An 18,097-nucleotide genomic window follows, 5' to 3' on the forward strand; every position below is an offset into this window, starting at 1 on the left:
CTTGTTCGTTTAAAAACTTTAAATATAAAATGTATTTTAACCATTGTACTATTATTTGCATTGCTGCTCTCAAAAACTTAAAAACAAATGTAGTAAATGAAAACCTGTAAATCTTTAAATAAAATGTATTGTTATCAATAAATTTAAGTTAAGAATGTGTAATCATGATTTGAGATTTTTCATTATGGGTTTAATTTTGGGCATATTTGAAAAGCTTAAACAAGAAATTTTATCTTTGAATTCGAGAACTAAAATATCTAATTAATGAGTAATTTTTAAAATTTATATATCATTGATAGATTATTATCAATCAATTTAAGTTAAAAATGTGTAATTATAATTAGAGATTTTTCATTGTGGGTTTAATTTCGGCATATTTGAAAACTTCAAACAAGAAATTTAATCTTGCAATTTGACAAACCTTAAAGTCTATTCTAGAATTTATTTGAAATCCTGCTTAAAGAATTTATGATCAGGTTTCTATTTTGGCATATTTGCAGTCTTTAAATAAGAACATATTTTCGAATTTCGTTAAACTTGATTTAAGAATACATTCGGGTTTAATTTTGATATTATTTCGTCATAATTCGAGATTTGTTCTTGATTGTTCACTTTGTTTTAAATGGAATCTCGCCATTGATGAAATCTTTAAAGAAGCACATTAAATCGTGCCAGCGAAAGTTAAAGACAAATTATTTTTTTCAATCGTAGATGCTTTGCATAGTTTTCCTTCGTTTAGCTCGTGTCATTGTGGCATAAGCACAATTACAACTACAACTGCAACAGCAATTGTAACATTCGCAAAGCAATGGTTTTTATATTTAATTGTCAGCAGCAAAAGAAGTGTGCCACGCCCACTCACAGCGTATAATTGCATTATTTGACTTTTCAAATAAATGCGAAAGGAGCACGAAATGAAGTGACCCAAAAAAAGAGCGTATTTTTCCAACTTTTCAGGCTGCTACTGATGCTGATGGTAAACAACGATTTAAGCCAAAAGCGTGTTGAAGTTTTCTGGCCAACAAAGTTTCGTAGCAAAATCGAAAATCGCAATGAAATGAAACGCGAAACTTAATTGGAAATTCTCTCACGGACTTCGCCGATTGGCAAATTGGCAAATGCCATAAACTCGACTTGCGACTTAACTGGAGAGCCCAAAAACAGTCTAATTAAACAGCAGCGCGCAAATCAAAAAAAAAACGCCCCAACAACAGCAACAGCAACAATCACAAAGCTGCCACAAAAGCAATTTGAGTAAATTATTGAAACTTTCCATATGCAACAACAAGGATGAGGAAGCTGCTGCTCCGACTGCAGCAGCAAAAGAAAAACCTGGCTGAAAAAATCATTAAAATGCGCGAAAGGCAAACACGAAACGAACGAAGCGAAAAGGAATTGGCGTGGGTTACAGACACAGCGCAAGCGAGTCATAAAAAACAAATGGCAACAAATGTTGCAGGGCGACTAATAAATGTTGCAAGCAACTGCACTGACAGTGACACAACAACAACAGCAACAACAACTGCAACAAATGTCTTTTGCCTGTCACACACACCCACTGAACATGCAACAGCCTGCTTGCCACCTTCTCTCTGCTCTCTGCCTGCTGCTGCTGCTGCTGCGTTTTAGGCAATTAATTGTGCAACATCAAATAAATTGCATTTAAAGGCAGCAATTGTGTGTGTGTAACAAAAACTAATTTGCTTTTTAAGGCTGTTGTGGTTTGACTTCACCAGGAAGTAAAGTCTAAAGTCAGGAGACTGTCTGCCAACCAAAAATCTGTTTGCCAGATTGTTGTTAAGCTTAACTTAGGTCGCACATTGTTTATGTTGTTGCTTTCTCATTTTCCATTTCCTATTTGCGGCTTTTGTGTGTTGGTTAACGGCGCTTTTGTTGGTGGTAAATAAGTTAATCAACCCGAGATGAATGAGCCTTAAAATACATTCCCTGCCAAAACCGAGTAGAACACCACCCATAAGGAAGTTGCCACATGAAACCAAAAGCATCAGAAGCAGAAGAAATTCTGTTGAAAGTGGAAAGGAATTATGCTTTGCGGTTTACCAAAGTTTGTGTAACTCAACTTGGAGTCGGGATAATTTAAAAGTTTGGGTTGAGGAAATTAACATAAGATTCTTAAAGTTTCCTTTGGAATTTAAATGAAGATATGAACTTAATGATTCATTATACATATTTATAATTTTAATGTTAAGGAAATATGATATTGCAACGTTGCTGCCCAATATTAAAAAATGTTTCTGTAGTACAAGTATGCAGCAATAGAACATAAAAAAAAAATATTTGAAAATAGAAAATTATTAATGTTCTTCAATACATCACATGGAATTAGGTTATTGTAAAAAATATTGAATTTTTACAGGTTTTAATCTGAGTATATGAACAAATAGTTTAACATTTTATTATATCCGTTTTTCCATAACCAAATATAGACATTAATATCAATTATGAAGCAATCAAGCAACGGCAACAAATTGTGTACAAAATATATATTTGATCATTTATTTTAAGAAAATGCAAATTATAAATCATTTTTAAAGACTAATCCAAATGGCTAAACAGATTATTTTATCAATTTTTCAACAATAAATAAATGATACCAAAATCAATTACAATGAAATAAAACCGCAGCCAAATTGCATAAAAAACACTGAGTGGATATATAATATAAAGACAAGGAAAATCTTAAATGATTGTCTTAATAAAAAACTGTTAATCACAATAAGATATTTTTACACATTCTTTTAGGAATCACATAAAAAATTATGGTTTCTTGTAAAAAGAATATATTAGGTTTTAAAGATCTCAATCTGTATCGATGAATAAGTAGTAAGACCTTTTGTTTAATACGATGACTTAATATAGCCATTAGAATATAATAAAGCATCGACGCCAAATTGCATAAAAACAACAACTGGAAAAATGATCTTAGCTATGTTAAATACTTTTAATGACAGTGCGATATATTTTTATATTATTTGAAGAAAGAAAGATCTCAATATCTTGATCTAAGTAGTTTAGCAATTTGTTGGACATATTATTTTATACATTTTTTCCATAACTAACTATAGACATTAGTATCAATTATAATGTAATAAAGCAACGGCGCCGAGTTGCATACAAAATACTTTTGGGTTGATTTAAAAAAACGATTATCCCAGTTAAATAAAAAACTGTTAATCGCACTGAGATTTTCACAAATCTCTGGCATAAATAATGTAAGGTGAGACTGCAAATTAAGAGATTCGAGCGTCAACTGACATTTTTAGTTATCTGCAATCTGCAAGCTGCAATTGCTGTTGCCAGTGCTGTGGCTGTTGCTGTTGCCAATGCTGTGGCTGTTGCTGTTGTTGTTGTCGTTGCCAATTTCCCCATTGACACCAAGCAGTTGACAGTCAAGAGACACAATCTTTAATCGCTGGATCTGGCAACGTTTACACAGTTGGCTAATAAAGCTATCAATAGGCCAACTTGAGACGACAAGCGGCAACTGCCACACGGCAACTGCAACACTGCAACACAGCAACTCTGCAACTTCCCAACTATGTAGGTGCAGCATTCATTCCATTCACTTCATGCAACGCTTTGTGGCAACATTTTTGCTGCTTGGCCTTTTTTGGAGGCGCTCTTTTGGGAAGGCGTCGAGTACTTAATCATAAATTGGCCCCCATGACTTTTTGGCGAGTTGTTTAGTTTTGGTTTTTTTCTTGTGGTACTTACAGTCGCGGCTCATGCCAGCTGAAAGGCATTTCTTGAAGCGGCAATACTGACAGCGATTGCGATTCAGGCGGATGACCAAACACTTGCCGTCCCTCAGGCAACGATACTCGATCTGCTTTTGAATGCTGCGACGAAAGAAACCCTGTGGAAGAATAAACCATGAATTAGCTATGCAACTTCGTTTGTAAATTCAAGAACTTACCTTGCAACCCTCGCAGGAAGTTACACCATAATGATAGCCCGATGCTTTGTCACCACAGACTTTGCAGGGCACGAAAGATTTCGAAGAGACGCCGTTGCTGTTGTTGTTGTTGTTGTTGCTGTGGCTGCTGATGTTGCCGTTGTTGCTGCTGCTGTTGTTGTTGCTGGTGCTGTTGCTGTTGTTGCTGCTGCCGTTGCTCGAGTCAACAATGCCAAATTGCTGTTGCACGTGCTGCTGCTGCTGTTGCAATTGCTGTTGCGAGTGTTGCTGATGTTGCTGCTGCTGTTGTTGTTGCTGTTGCTGCTGCTGCTGCGAGTGTTGCTCTGCAATGGCAAAGTGCAATTGTTGTTGGTTAGATTTGGAAAGTTGTCGCGCCTGTTGATTATGTAAGCCTCACTTCACATTACTCATACGCCACGTTCGCCTACGTTTCGGCGCCAGCAATTGCCGTAATGGCAATTTGCTAAATGAGTTTGGCACGGCAATCGAGTGCTCCACATCTGCCACACATTGCCCCCTCAATGTTGCCTCATTTGTCAGTGACAAGCGGCGACAGTTCAACTGTCAATACTTTGTCCACCCCTTACAAAACGAGATGGCAAATAAAAATTGTGCTCTAAGCAATTGCCACCATAAAAGCGTCCTTCTCCCACTCCTTTAAAGATTTCTCCAGGTAAGTCGATTAGGAACGCTTGCCCAAAATACTAAGTGAAATGGAAAATCTAATCAAATTAATGCAATTGTCGTCAGGTTGAGGAAGCAAGTGACATATTAGAAATGTCCCTGAGGGAAAGTAGAACAAAACTCCTTATCAAACAATGAATTGTAATGAGAAGCAATTGTTCAATTATTTTGCAAGAAGCTGTAATTTTTTATAAAAAGCTAAGAAAACCATTAAAAAGTTTTCTGAGCCACAAATAAATCCTCTGCTTTTGAAATTAATGGCATCAATGGGATGATAAATTTAAGCACATATAAAAACATGTAAAAAGCTACAGTCGAGTGTACTCGACTCCGAGATACGCGCATTTCCCTATTTTTGATAAAAACAGGCATTCTTCTTAAAGCATATATATAACGAAAATATTCTAAAATTAAAGAAATAGATGTATAATTTTTTCATCGGTTAATAATCTGGTATATTTTGTACTATGCGGTATATTTTGAATGTAGTATTGTATCGGTATATCAATAAAGCTTTCGGTAATGTGGTATATCGATACACTATTACATTCAAAATATACCGCATAGTACAAAATATACCAGATTGTCAACCAATGAAAAAATTGTACCTATCTACCATAGTCTTTAAGAAGTGGATATGTATGTATGTAGGTGTTCATACGGACAGACAGGAAAAGGGACATGGCTATATACTTTATAGGGTTGGAGATCCCTCTGTCTGACTGTTATATACTCGTATATTTCCTATAACCACAAAGTTCTAATACCCTTTGGTTAGTGTGTATAAAAAGAAACTATAATCAAACATTGCCCTTCTTATTAAATTATTGAATCATTCATGAATGAGAAAAACCAAACAATATAAATTGATAATATGATCAACAATATTAATATTGTTTACTCTACAATATTTGTTTTCTTTAAAAATGAAAACATTTTCATTAACTATATTGTTTGTTCCAAAAAGGAAGGTGCAAGGATTTGTAAGCTGTTTACAGGGTATATTCACAGTCCATCACACTCTCTCCCACCGCCCACATTTTCCCCGATTAAGTAATCGACATTTATAAAGCAATTTATACAGTTTAAAAAGTTGCTACAAACTACAAATGTTTCGCTAAGTAAAGAAAGCGGCAGGAAAATGTTTAAGGAAAAACCATTTTCCACAGGCAATTGCAATTGCTGCAACAACAACAGCAACAACGACAACGATCAACAACAAAAGCAAACGGCAACAATCAAATTCAAATGCAGCTCAAAAGTGCATTCAACTTGAGCAAATAAAACAACAAGCGATGTTGCGATAAGGAAAAATGCCGAAAAATCACGTATACGCCACCTACGCAGAGGATAGAGAGAGAGAGAGAGACAGAGAGTGAAACGTAGAGGAAAAACTAAAGTTGTGGCAGCTCCGCACAATTTCCACAGCAAGCGCCGAAAATTTGCAATGCAAATTGCAAGAAAAATGGAGGCAGACGAGTGGCAGCAGCAGCAACAACAGCAATTGTTGCAACAACAACAGCAACAACAACGGTAGAGAAAATTGTGTGTGCTTCTTGGCATTTCATTTCATTTCAATTTGCCTTTTTCTAATGCAAAAGAGAAAAAGGCAAATGAACTAAGCGCGGAGTTTGAACTACGAGTTGCCGCTGTCGCTGCCGCTGCCGCAGGCGTTTTTTTGTTGCAACAATCGACGTTGCCACACCTCGAAATGCGAAGCGAAATGAAATGAAATTAATGTGCAACTTGCACGCGCCAACACACACACACACACACACAAGCAAAGAGAGGGGGGGAAACGAAGGAGGCAAGTCACCGCGTTACGCGCTTGTGCAATTGCAAATTGAATTTCCATCCAAAAGAGCTGAAGGAGCAGCAACAACAGCAACTGTAGGTGGAGCAACCACAAACGAAACGAACGAACGAACGTCTGGAAAATGTCAACGGCAAAGGAAATTCAAGTGCCACTCGCAGTCGCCGTTGCAGTGGCAGTTGCTGCTTTGCTTCATTTTCGCGCTGTGTTCAAATGCAAATCACTTGGCCGCTTTTGTGAGTTGACAATTTAGATGCCATTGTTGCTGTTGCTGCTGCTGCTGTGGTTGCTGCTTGGCATTTCCGCGTTGTCAGACAGCGGCAAAACGCGATAGACAAGCGACAAACGACAATTCAACAAAGACAACAACAACGACCAGTTCATAATTTTGTTGCAAGTTGTTTGTGCAACGCTGATAAAGCAAAAGAAGAAAGCAAAAAAAAATGCCAACTGACTGATTGAATACCAACAAAATGTCGCTGACTTCGACTTCGTCTCTAACTCTATCAACTAGTTGCAATTGCTGTTGTTGCCACTCAAACAACTAGTTTCGGCAGGGCATCGCAACATCAAATCGTCGCTGCCTCCTTCATCGTCTCTGGCTAAATTAATTTGTTTGCAGCTTGCTCACGCCTTGCTCACAGCTGCCTCGCTAATTGCGGCAATTAACTGCTGCAAATAAATCCTTGCCACTGCAACAGCAACAGCAGCAGCAACAACAGCAGCGGCAACAACTCGCAATTAGAAAGCCAGCGCAAGCGAGGAAAGCGCAATATCGTTTTCCATCAGCCAACTCAAGTGGCAACTGGAAGCAAACTTGCTGGTGGCAAGTGCCCAGTTAATCACAAAGGGCTTTCAATCGTCCAAGCTGCCGTTGCAACTTAGCACATTCAACACTTAGTCTGTCGCAATTAGTTTCGGGGTTGCATCCTTCAGCTAAATGGAAAACATAAAACAAACTTTTATCTATACAAAAGATTAATTTAAAATTTGTTTTATTTCTAAGCTAACTCCGCATTCAATTCTTCAGATATATGATTAAATTCGCTTACGAGCATTTGGTATGTCTTCACTTTAAATGAAAAACAAACATAAAATGATCTAGACAAATATTTACGTTGACATTTTGCCTATCTTTTAGTTTCTTTCTAAACTAACTATACTTTCAATTCTTCAGATATGACAATATATATTATGTTTTCTTAGTCGTTAAAAAATTAGTGTGGGATTTTATTCTAATCTTCAGTCAAATAGAAAACAAAACTCTTCTCTAAACAAATGCTTTAATTGACATTTTATCTATCTTTTAGATTATTTCTAAGCTAGCTAAAGCTTCAATTCTTCAGATATGACAATATATTTTAAGTTTGCCTAATGCTCATACGATCATTTAATTTATTTCAATGAGTTATGGTGTTGAATATTTAGTTAAATAGAAAGCAACGAAAACTCTTCTCTTAACAAATGACAAAGTTAACATATTGTCTGTCTTTCTGTTTATTTCTAAGCTCAAATATAAAAACTATATATTAAGTTTACTTAATCGATCCTTTAGTGTTCCCACATTGCCTCAATTGACTAAATTGATTTATAGCACATTAATACAGCTAACTAGACTTAAAAGATATCTACAATGTATGTTATATAAGATTAAACCAAGAAATTATCTTCCAAACCGGAAATGAAAGAAGTATAAATAACAAATTATTTAATTTTACATGAATTGTCAATAAAAGGTCTCTCATAATCAACTCTAATTTAATTTGAATAATTACAACACTTTATTATGATAATGAAACAAGTAACAAAGCTAACTAGAAAGATTTCCGCTACTCATTTTAAATAAAAGTAAAACAGTCCGGTATTATTCTTAAAATAAACCGAATTAATATACTATACCTCAGAAATACTGGAAGGCTTTGTTTTGGTATGTTAATATAATACTACTTTCCATATCCACCATACATATATATATACTACTAATATACTACTACTACTACTACTACTGCAATCCATTTATACCAAAGAGAGCAAAATATACCACATTGTCAGCACCAGCATCTAAGAACCCCGTAGTAAGAAGCCATTTTTTTCCATTTTTTATTTGATTCCCCAATTTTTATCTGATCGCAACCAAATCAGGAATCATAAAAACTAACTTATTATTATATAGTAATATACCAAAAATCTCAACTTCAACTGTTGAGAGACTTTTCTCAAATAATTTTAGTCTCCATTACAATTATTTTCTTGTATTTGAACCAAATTGTATTTCCTTTATCACTAGGAAGCAAAAAAGCGAACTCAATTTTAAATGTTAAGCATTAAATTCAATGTTAAAACAATTACTATCAAATTATAGCACATCAAATGGTGGAAAAAGTGAGATATGAATAAAAATTAAAGCCGAAAAGTGTTGAATCCATTTTATTACTTCCCTCTTACCGCAATAAATTGCCGCACAATCGAAGCAAATTAAAGACTTTACATAAAAAACACTTTTTTTCATTTGGCGCAATTTCAGGTTATTTATGAAAATGAAAACACATTTTCATGGCTTTCAATGGCAACCAGCGAGGCAGCGCTGCTTGGCGCATGCTGCATGCCACATGCTACGACACAGCGCAACATTGACAGACATTTTGCAACATGAAAGCAATTTCCTTGCCACAGCTCTCAAATGCGGCAACTAAAACTAACAACAACTACAACAACAACACAAGCGAATTGCATTCATTTTCACATTTTCCAGGCGGCGTCTTAATAGTTTCCGCAAAAAGCCAGCAAACGAAAAAGAAGAAGAAGAAGCAGACGCGGAAAAGCGAAGACCATGGAGATTGAGCGAAAAATGTAGATAAAGACGATGGCGAGGCAACTTTCAGAAAACACGACTAACATGCGCGGTATCAAAGGAAAAGCAGGGTATATTCGTTTGGAGGCAGTTGAAAATTTCTATAACTACAATATCATCAAATCATAGTATATGGTTTCTTCGAGGAATCTGATCTACCTAAACAATATAACGATGTGTGTACAGCCGTCTGTTAGATTAAAAAATACAGCCCCAGAAGATACAAAATAATTAACAAATTTTGGCAACTCTCGAATGATTCATTAAGTAATAATGTGGTTGCAAAAGTATTTTTAAAGTTAGAGTCTAGAATAGTTGCATACATTATAATAATCCAATTCTTAATTGTTCCAAAAAAAATTTCGTTACGATTGGATAATACCAAAATAAAATAAACTGCTCTGAGCACACTTTGTATAACCTATAAAAATTTAAAATTTTAATATTTTCTTAAAGTTTTTTTTTTCCTAAATCAGTTGAAAACTATATCTTCCTCACTCAGAACTAATAACTTAATATTATCAATAGAAACATCAAACTTTGATGTAATGTAAAGCTCAAGTATATAATGATCATCGAATTGATTAAGCTATGACTTACTTGTAAATAAGTCCTGAATACTTATTATTCAAATTAAAAATATCGCACTTAAGCATTTCTAAAAATTTCATACCAATCGTATAACAACTAAATAACTAAAATAAAGTTACTGTTTTGATCACACTATTTAAAACCCTTCATAAAACTATTAAGTTAAGAAAAGCAGTTTCAAATTTCGAGTTGCGTTCCTTTCCTTCAAATAATGAAAAACTTTACATTTCTTTGATACAAATCATAGTATTAGAAAGAAATTAAATAATACGAGAGCTAAAGCTACCAAATTTATGGATAATTTAATGATTCCTAGAGAAAATTTGTGATTGCAAATATAAAGTTTTAAGTTGGAGTCTTGAATATTAAAATACTACTCAAAAGTTTGTTAGTCCTTTCAGTAATAAGATAGTAAACAACTTGAATAAAATAGTCCCACTTTACATAAGCATTTATATATAATATTTTATATAAAAGTTGCTATCGCGTATATCGCAGTCGAATACACCCTATATCATAGTTGTTGTGTGTGTTATGTTGATTTATTAACAATAAATTCAAAGACATGAAGGAAACAGTCTCCGAGCTTACATACCTGCGTGTCCTTTGCTCAAATGCGCAGCAGTTGAAGATGCTGTCGCGTGACCGGAGGAGGAGCTGACCGCTGACGAGGATGTTGTATGGCCGTTGAGATGTTGCTGCTGTTGCTGTAGTTGTAGCTGGAGCTGTTGGGGCTGGCTGGCATTGAGAAGCGTCGCGCGATTGAAATGCTCAGCGCTGGATGCCGAGGACGATGATGAGGATGACGATGAGACGGTGGTGACAGAGCTCGAGCTGGAGGAGCAACCGCTGCCGCTGCTGCGTCCGCTGTCGGGCGATGAATGGGCGCCGGCTGAGCTGGAACTGTTGCTGGCGGGACCAAACTGATGCACACTGCTGATGGCGTACAGAGCACCTCCACCATTGCTCAATGCCGTGCAGCTCAAGTGTGCTGCTGCTGCTGCAGTTGCTGCTGTTGTGCCACCAACTGTTGCTGATGTTGCTGCTACTCCTACTACTGCTGCTGCTGCTGCTGTGGCGGCAGCAACTGTTGCTGTTGCTGGCGTTGCGCTGTAGTATCCCTCGCACTGCAGCAACTGCAATGGATCTGTCTCGATGCCACTCAGACAATGCTGCAGCTCCTGTGCTGCATTCACTGCAGTTGCCGTTGTCGTCAGCTGTTGTTGCTGCTGCTGCTGTTGATGATGTTGCTGCTGCTGCTGGTGTTGCTCCTGCTCTTCGTCGAGTTCAGAGTCTAGGCTGCCAGCTTCGCTGTAGGCGCCTTGAGTGGACGAATCTTCGGGAGTGTCGAAGAAATGCAAATTGAAATCGGAATTTGCATCGAAGCAAACTTCTGGCAATGCTTCGTTGTTGTCGTCGTTCTCCTCTTCCTCCTCCTCTTCTTCCTCTTCGTCCACTTCCTCTTCCTCCTCGTCTTCTTCAGCGGTTTCCTCGCCGTTTATTTGCTGCTCCAGCTGCTCCTCTTCGTCGTCGTCGTCCTCTTCTTCGTCTATATCTAAATCTGCAATATTGTTATCCTCTGGGGGGCGTGTCGGTTGCCCCAAGTTCTTGACCACAGTGTCGACGATCAGCAGTTGGGAGCGTAGTTGTGCCTGTTCCTGTGCCTGTGCCTGCGCCTCCAGCTCTATTTGGTACACATCCATGTTGCTGGCGTCGCTGCATTCACATTCACATTCGCATTCGTATTCGCATCCATTATCATCAACAACATCATCACGCAAATTGAATTCAGCACTGGCAACACTCGCCGGAGCGTTCTCAGCATTTTTATGGCCTTTCCAGTTCTCGATTCCGATTTATGTTCTTCCTTTTCTCTTGTTAGTCATTTACCACATAAGCAATAAAGGATTATTACGACTTTTCCTTAAAGCAATCAGTAGCTGACTATTTGGAAATTATGCATGTTGTAAGATATGACCAACTAGCTATTAAATTTATAGGCTTGAGATTTCTTGGGAGCCATGGAATACCTAAATTTTTATACCGAACTTTTCTTAAAATTTTCTTTCTAAAAATTTGAGGCAATTCCTATCCCACTTATGAAATACTTGCTATACTTTTTATTTTAATAAAAAAATAGTATTTTTCCCTATTCTATAGCTCCACTTTATATCATGATAAAAACTATTAGTTCTTTTCTATATTCTAATAAAAACTTTTTTCAGAACCTAACTTCAGCATGTATTTGTAATTTAATAATGTTATATTTTATAGATTTATATGTTTAAGAAATTAGCTAATCTTTAATAACTACTTTTACTTTTTTTAGAGTCTAGCTTCAGCATGTATGTATATGTAAGGTAATATTAGTTTATATTCTAGATATAAATGTTTGGGGAATTAGATAATCTTTAATCTTCAAAACAAATACTAAAACTGCTAAAAATATTTGCACATTACAAAAAAAAACCAAACTATACAAAAAAAGTTTATAAATGATCTTTCATTATTTAATAACCACTTTAGATAGTCTGAAATCTGCACGTTTTTCACACTTCACTTGAGCACACAAGATTAATAAAAATCATTTAGCGATTTGATTATAATGCACAATTTGCGTTACATTTCCGCAATTGTTAATCTTTATTATTAAGGCTGTTCACACTTCAACTGGTTACACTTTAACTGTTCACACTAGAACTCTTCACATTTTGGCAGTTCACAATGGATACGCTGACTCCTGGAACTAGAGCAGGACACAATTTAAGCGATCTAACTAAAAAGTGAGAAGCCGAGGAGGATCACGGAAGTGGAGGCGAAACAGCGACGTAACTCCGATTGGGAAAATGCCAAATGGAAAATGTGAAAATGTGCGATCGCGCGTACAAAACTCTCGCCTCGACGAGATCCAAGCGCCAACTTCGCAGCGCTCCAAATGCGCAACAGAAATTCAAACCAAACTGCAGAACTGCAGAACCTACGACAACTACAACTACAACTACAGCTGCAATCGACGATGGAGCGCGCAAGAAAAGAACAAGAATAAGAAAGAAGGCGCGTGCGTCTGTGTGTGTGTGTGTGTGTATGAGTGTGGAGTGCAAATGTGTTTGCGTGTTTGTGTGAAAAGAGCAGGAAAATAGAATGTGTTGTGGCTGCCATGGAGTAGGAAAAACTTTTGTAGCGCCGTTTGAACACGAGGCTGACTCAACAGCAGAGAAGCAACCGCAGCAGCAGCGACAGATTTGCAGCGAGGGGGTGCTGTTATTGCTTCTATCTTTCTAATCTGCAAACTACAAACTGCAAGCAACAACAAGCGACAACAACAGCAACAACACGCAATCGCACTCTCTTTTTCTTTTTTGCTGCACTTTTCCATTTGCAGAGGCGATTTTCTGTTCCTGGTTGCTATTTTCAATTTCTATTGCCCGTGGGCAGCTCTGCCGACGACGACGACGCAACGTCGACGCCAACTTCAAGTGCACACACTCCACTCAAGATCAATTTCACACACACTACGAAAGCGCAGCGCGCCAAGAGAGAACCGTTACAAAGTTCTGCACTAGGCAGCGAGAGAGCGCGATGCAGTGAGAGCGAGCATAATCAAAGTCAAAGAACCTTTGCGCTCTCTCACTCATCGAAATGCGTGTGCATGCAAGAAAGGGAGCGAGAGAGCACTAGTTCTATAATGCGGAAGTTAAAATGTTGGAGTTGCACTCAAAAGTAGTTGTTGTTGCTATTGTTGTTCTTAGGTAGTAGAAAGTGCCAAACGAGTTTTGTTCAAAGATTTTTTTAAGCAGTGCTTTGCACTCTGTCCAAACTTCTGCAAGACGCCCGCAACATAGCGGAAAGAAGTTTAAATATGAAAGCAGTGGGAACCAGTACGATTGAAAAGGAGATTAAGAATTTATAAATAAAATAGGAATTATTTTTATAAATTAATTCTACGGAACGTACATAAATGTACTTAAAGCTATAAGAAGATGATTATTATTTATTAAGCTGATATTGATAACAGCGCAAGGTATTAATGCTAATTAACATAATTATGTTATTAACATATCCCTACTGTACATCAATTTGTTGTCAATGTCTAACTACAACTCCTCATTGTCATGCCATCCTTCTCACTCCCGCGCAATATCAAACCAATGTTGCGCAGTCAAGGAAATAAAATAATAAAAATGGGAAAAATCACCCAAGTGCTTTATGCGAACAATTTTCCCATTTCGCAACCGCAGCCGCCTCACACATTTTCCATGACGAATGCCTGGCACAAAAGAGAAGCAACGAAAGTCAATGATCAGCTAGCTAGCTGCGCTGCATACAAGTATTTGCTATTTTTCCAACGGCAGCGAAAGCAGCAGAAACTGTAAATAACAAGAAAACGGCAACAACGACGCTGCCGCTAACGACGACGACGACGACGTCGCGGCGTCAACGTCAACGAGGATCGAAAGCGAAAAGTCAACGACAACCGCAAGCAATGAAGAAGACGGGCAAATAATGCTTCGTGTGGTCGACGACAATTCAACGAACCAAAGACTTCGGGCTCGTGTTTGTGTTCGTGCTTGTGCTCGTGCCCGCCCGCCGCCCCCAACAAACGTAACATGTTCGATTGCATTTGCCTGATAAAACCTGATCTCCACACACTAACACACACATCTTCTTCGACGCCATAAGACACGCGACGTCGCAGTCGACGTCGACGAACCAGGAAGAGAAAAAGCAACAGCAGCTGCACTGCAGCATGATTGTGTAATCGCTGTCAGTGTGTGCGTGCAGAGAGTGTGAGCGAGAATGAGCGTGTGTGTGTGTGTGTGCATTGAGTGAGAGTTATTTGCTGGTAGGCAGAGCCCCTTCACCACATCTCCACGTGGTCTGTCGTTGTTGTTGTTATTGTGTTGTTACTTTAGCCATTGCCTATGCCAATGCATGACCATGCCCATTTTCTGGCGTGCGCCCATTGCATTTCACTTATCAACGCGCCGGCTGCTGTTACTCATTTGTTTTTGTTGTTTTCTTCTTTTTTCGCTTGCCTAAGTTCAATGACTTAAGCAACGTCATGGGCAGCGCCAGCAGCAGCAGCAACAACAACAGCAGCAACAACGAGCAGCACAGCAACAAAGTGGCGCAAATGCGTTTAGTTTTATTTATTTGCTCATTATTATGCCCCTGCTGCTACTGCTGCTGTTTCTAGATTCTACAATTCTTGTTTACTTTGCACATTTTTTTCATAGTTTGTGCTATTTGCTACTGTTGTTGTTATTATTGTTGCTGCTAGTTGTCGATTGCTGTTGTTGTTGTTGTTGCTGGCGGCTCTGCCTTTGGGGTTTGACTGATATGCTGGCATCAAAGAGCTGTAAACAAGGTATAAAGTAGGCATTAGAAATTATCACTTGGAGTGAGAAATTATGACTAAGTATTTAGCTGGATTAACTTGCAATTATCGCACAAAGTTGAAGAAAAGGAGAATGTGAAGTTGAGTCTTGGAAGTTTCCATATGGAATTCAAGATTTGCTAAAATCTGAATATTTGTCAAATAACACAATTTGTTGGGAGTGTTCCTATATTTATATACATACTAAATACATACTATGTATGGTAAAAAATGTATAATTGAAGGATGGAGTTAACGCAGTTTTTTGTATGAAAAACTATCTTATTATTTATTTAGACACACAATTTAATGTAAATAAAAAAATCATTTAAAAAAATGCAATATTCAAGTAAAAAAAACTATATTTAAATTTTAATCCAATTCATCTTCCGAAAATATATATATCTCAAAATGATTTTAAATAATAATAATAAAAAGAATATTGAAGCTTTAAACTAAAGTGTCTAGTAACATATAAATTTTGTACATCAATCAGGCAAAATATTCCCGAAATCTTAATGTTATTCTTTTCATTGTTTGATATGATTGTTACATTGATTTTAATTATTGATTGATTGATATGATTTAAAAGAAAGAAAAGACTTATATGATTTAAAGGAAGGAACATTAATTTGTTGGACTCTAAGCAACGAACTAGGTCTTCAACTATTTTCTTAAAATGAATATTGAGTAGCATATGAAACTTTGTAAAATAAAAATATAAATAATTAAAGTTAATTGAAGTTGTTCTTAATAAAGAAAGAAAAGTAAAAACTATAAACTGAAATCCTTAAATTTGTATAGCATACTTTTGGGCGAATAATTCAGGTACCATTTCGTTAACAAATATTTGAACTAATTTCTTTACAATTTTTGGTTTTAAAATGTTTTAATCAGTAAGTTCGTTTTATTTATTTGAGCAATGCTTCTTCTTATATTCCTAATCAAATGATAAAACAACACTTGCTGCTGCCTTAGGTTACAGCTGGGACTCGGGGAATGAAAACATAAAGCATATGGCCAACTTATCAGCAAACAATCTAACAGGCTATTTAACTTGAAAAGACAGCAACACACTTGGCAAACTTTTGTCCCCAAGGATTTGCACCACAACAAAAGCAAGAACAACAAGAACAAGAAGAACATCAACAATGGAAAAAGAGCCACAACCGCCCGCTGTTTGTGCCAGAATCTTTCATGTCAGAATGGCAAAGCACACAAAATCCATATAAACGTCACACACGATGCCAACACAGTGGCAGCAGCAACAACGGCAGCAACAGCAGCAACCACATGGGCCTAGAGCAGAGATTGTTGCCTGTGGCATTCCTGGGCAACACTCTATGCAACACATGTAGCATCGAGTGTGTGTGGCATGCAGCTTGCAGGCTGAATTTTTTCCCTGGCCAAAGCCGATGCTGATGCTGATGGCGATGCCGAAACCCAAAACCCAGCACCAAAAAACATTTTAGGTCGTCGCACAACGTCAGTGGGAGCCGTTGGGATGCAGTTGCTGCTGCCACAGCAACCAGAGGCATGTGCAATGTTTGGCTGAATGTCAGCAACCTCAATAAAATGTTGCGATTTTATTTGTTGTTCTCGTTTTCGCTCTTGTTGTTGTTGCTATGGTTGCTGTTGCTGTTGCTTTTGTTTCTTTTGTTGCCCGTTTCTTTCCTGGGTCATGATCTGTTTCGTGAGAGAAACTGGGCAGCTATAAATAACAGAGTGAGAGCCACAACCGAGGAAAAAAAATAAAGTATATTTAAGTAAAGTGTAACAAATGCTGCATACACTCTGGAAACTAGTTTGACAAGCAGGGTGTTTTGATTTTGGCAAACATTTGAGAGAAATTCGAGTTCGAAGCTGTTAACAGACTGCTATTTAACATACTATGTTAATGTAAGCAAATGTTCAGGTTAAAAACTTTATCATTTAGAGTGATAAAAACGGAACAAATTATTACTGATTGCACCCATTCCATTGGGAATTTAATTACACACTAAAGCAAGGTCATTAAATATATATTTAGCTTAATCATGAAAGGATAATTTTTGGCAATTCTTATGATAGTATATGATAGTAATAATCCCACAATGATTAAACGTGTGGTATACGTAATTTCCATTGATTTCCTTATACATTACATTATCATTCTAGCAACTTCTATTCAGAATATAATCATTATAATTTTCTGGGAGATTTCATATTCAATAAGTTAAGAATATCTACTAGAGTATGTTATAACACATATTGCTAGCCTAGGGAAAATCGCTTTAAAAGTTTTCAAGTTACACTTACATTCTTCTAAAGTTGAATAACAAAACATTATATTCAGCTTAGCAAATATTATGAATATAAAAGGGAAACTTTGACGCAATGTATAGGTTAAGTCGCATCTGAGGAGACCATGAAGAGTTTGGAATTAATCTTAACAGCTTATGATAATATTAGTAGTAATAATCTTCCCAGAATGCCAAAGTTTCTCTCCCTCGAGTAGACTACAATTTATAAAGACTTGCACAAAAAAATCCAAAGATCAACCATCAAATACTTTTCAGACCCAGCACAATACTTTGAGAAATAATTGATTAATGATGATGATCATGAATGATGATTAATTATAATTCCGCTTCACTTTGCAGGCGCAACAGAGTATTCTTCAGTTGTGCCACAAGTATTTCATGATGGTAATGAAGAGTTTGAAATTAATATTCACAGCTTATGAAAATTTTAGTAGTAATAATCTTCCTAAAGTGCCAACGCTTCTCTCCTTTCGAGTAGAGTAAAATTTATAAAAATCCAAAGATAAAATACTTTTCAGACCCAGCACAGAATAATTGAACT

The 18,097-nt window shown here is 36.9% G+C and overlaps 1 protein-coding gene across 1 annotated transcript in view; it reads right to left on the minus strand.

Moving 5' to 3' along the window:
- Positions 1–11,811, minus strand: part of LOC133840474 (ecdysone-induced protein 78C) — a 49,870-nt gene extending 38,059 nt beyond the window's left edge. Inside the window, 5 exon segments of the mRNA XM_062272328.1 lie at positions 3,736–3,877; positions 3,938–4,260; positions 10,472–10,864; positions 10,867–10,955; positions 10,957–11,811. Coding sequence (XP_062128312.1) covers positions 3,736–3,877; positions 3,938–4,260; positions 10,472–10,864; positions 10,867–10,955; positions 10,957–11,579 — 1,570 coding nt within the window. The 5' untranslated portion in view covers positions 11,580–11,811.
- Between the last annotated feature and the right edge of the window lie 6,286 nt (positions 11,812–18,097).

This window comes from Drosophila sulfurigaster, chromosome 3, assembly GCF_023558435.1.
Source record: "Drosophila sulfurigaster albostrigata strain 15112-1811.04 chromosome 3, ASM2355843v2, whole genome shotgun sequence".
In the NCBI taxonomy this organism is placed as follows: Eukaryota; Metazoa; Arthropoda; class Insecta; order Diptera; family Drosophilidae; genus Drosophila; species Drosophila sulfurigaster.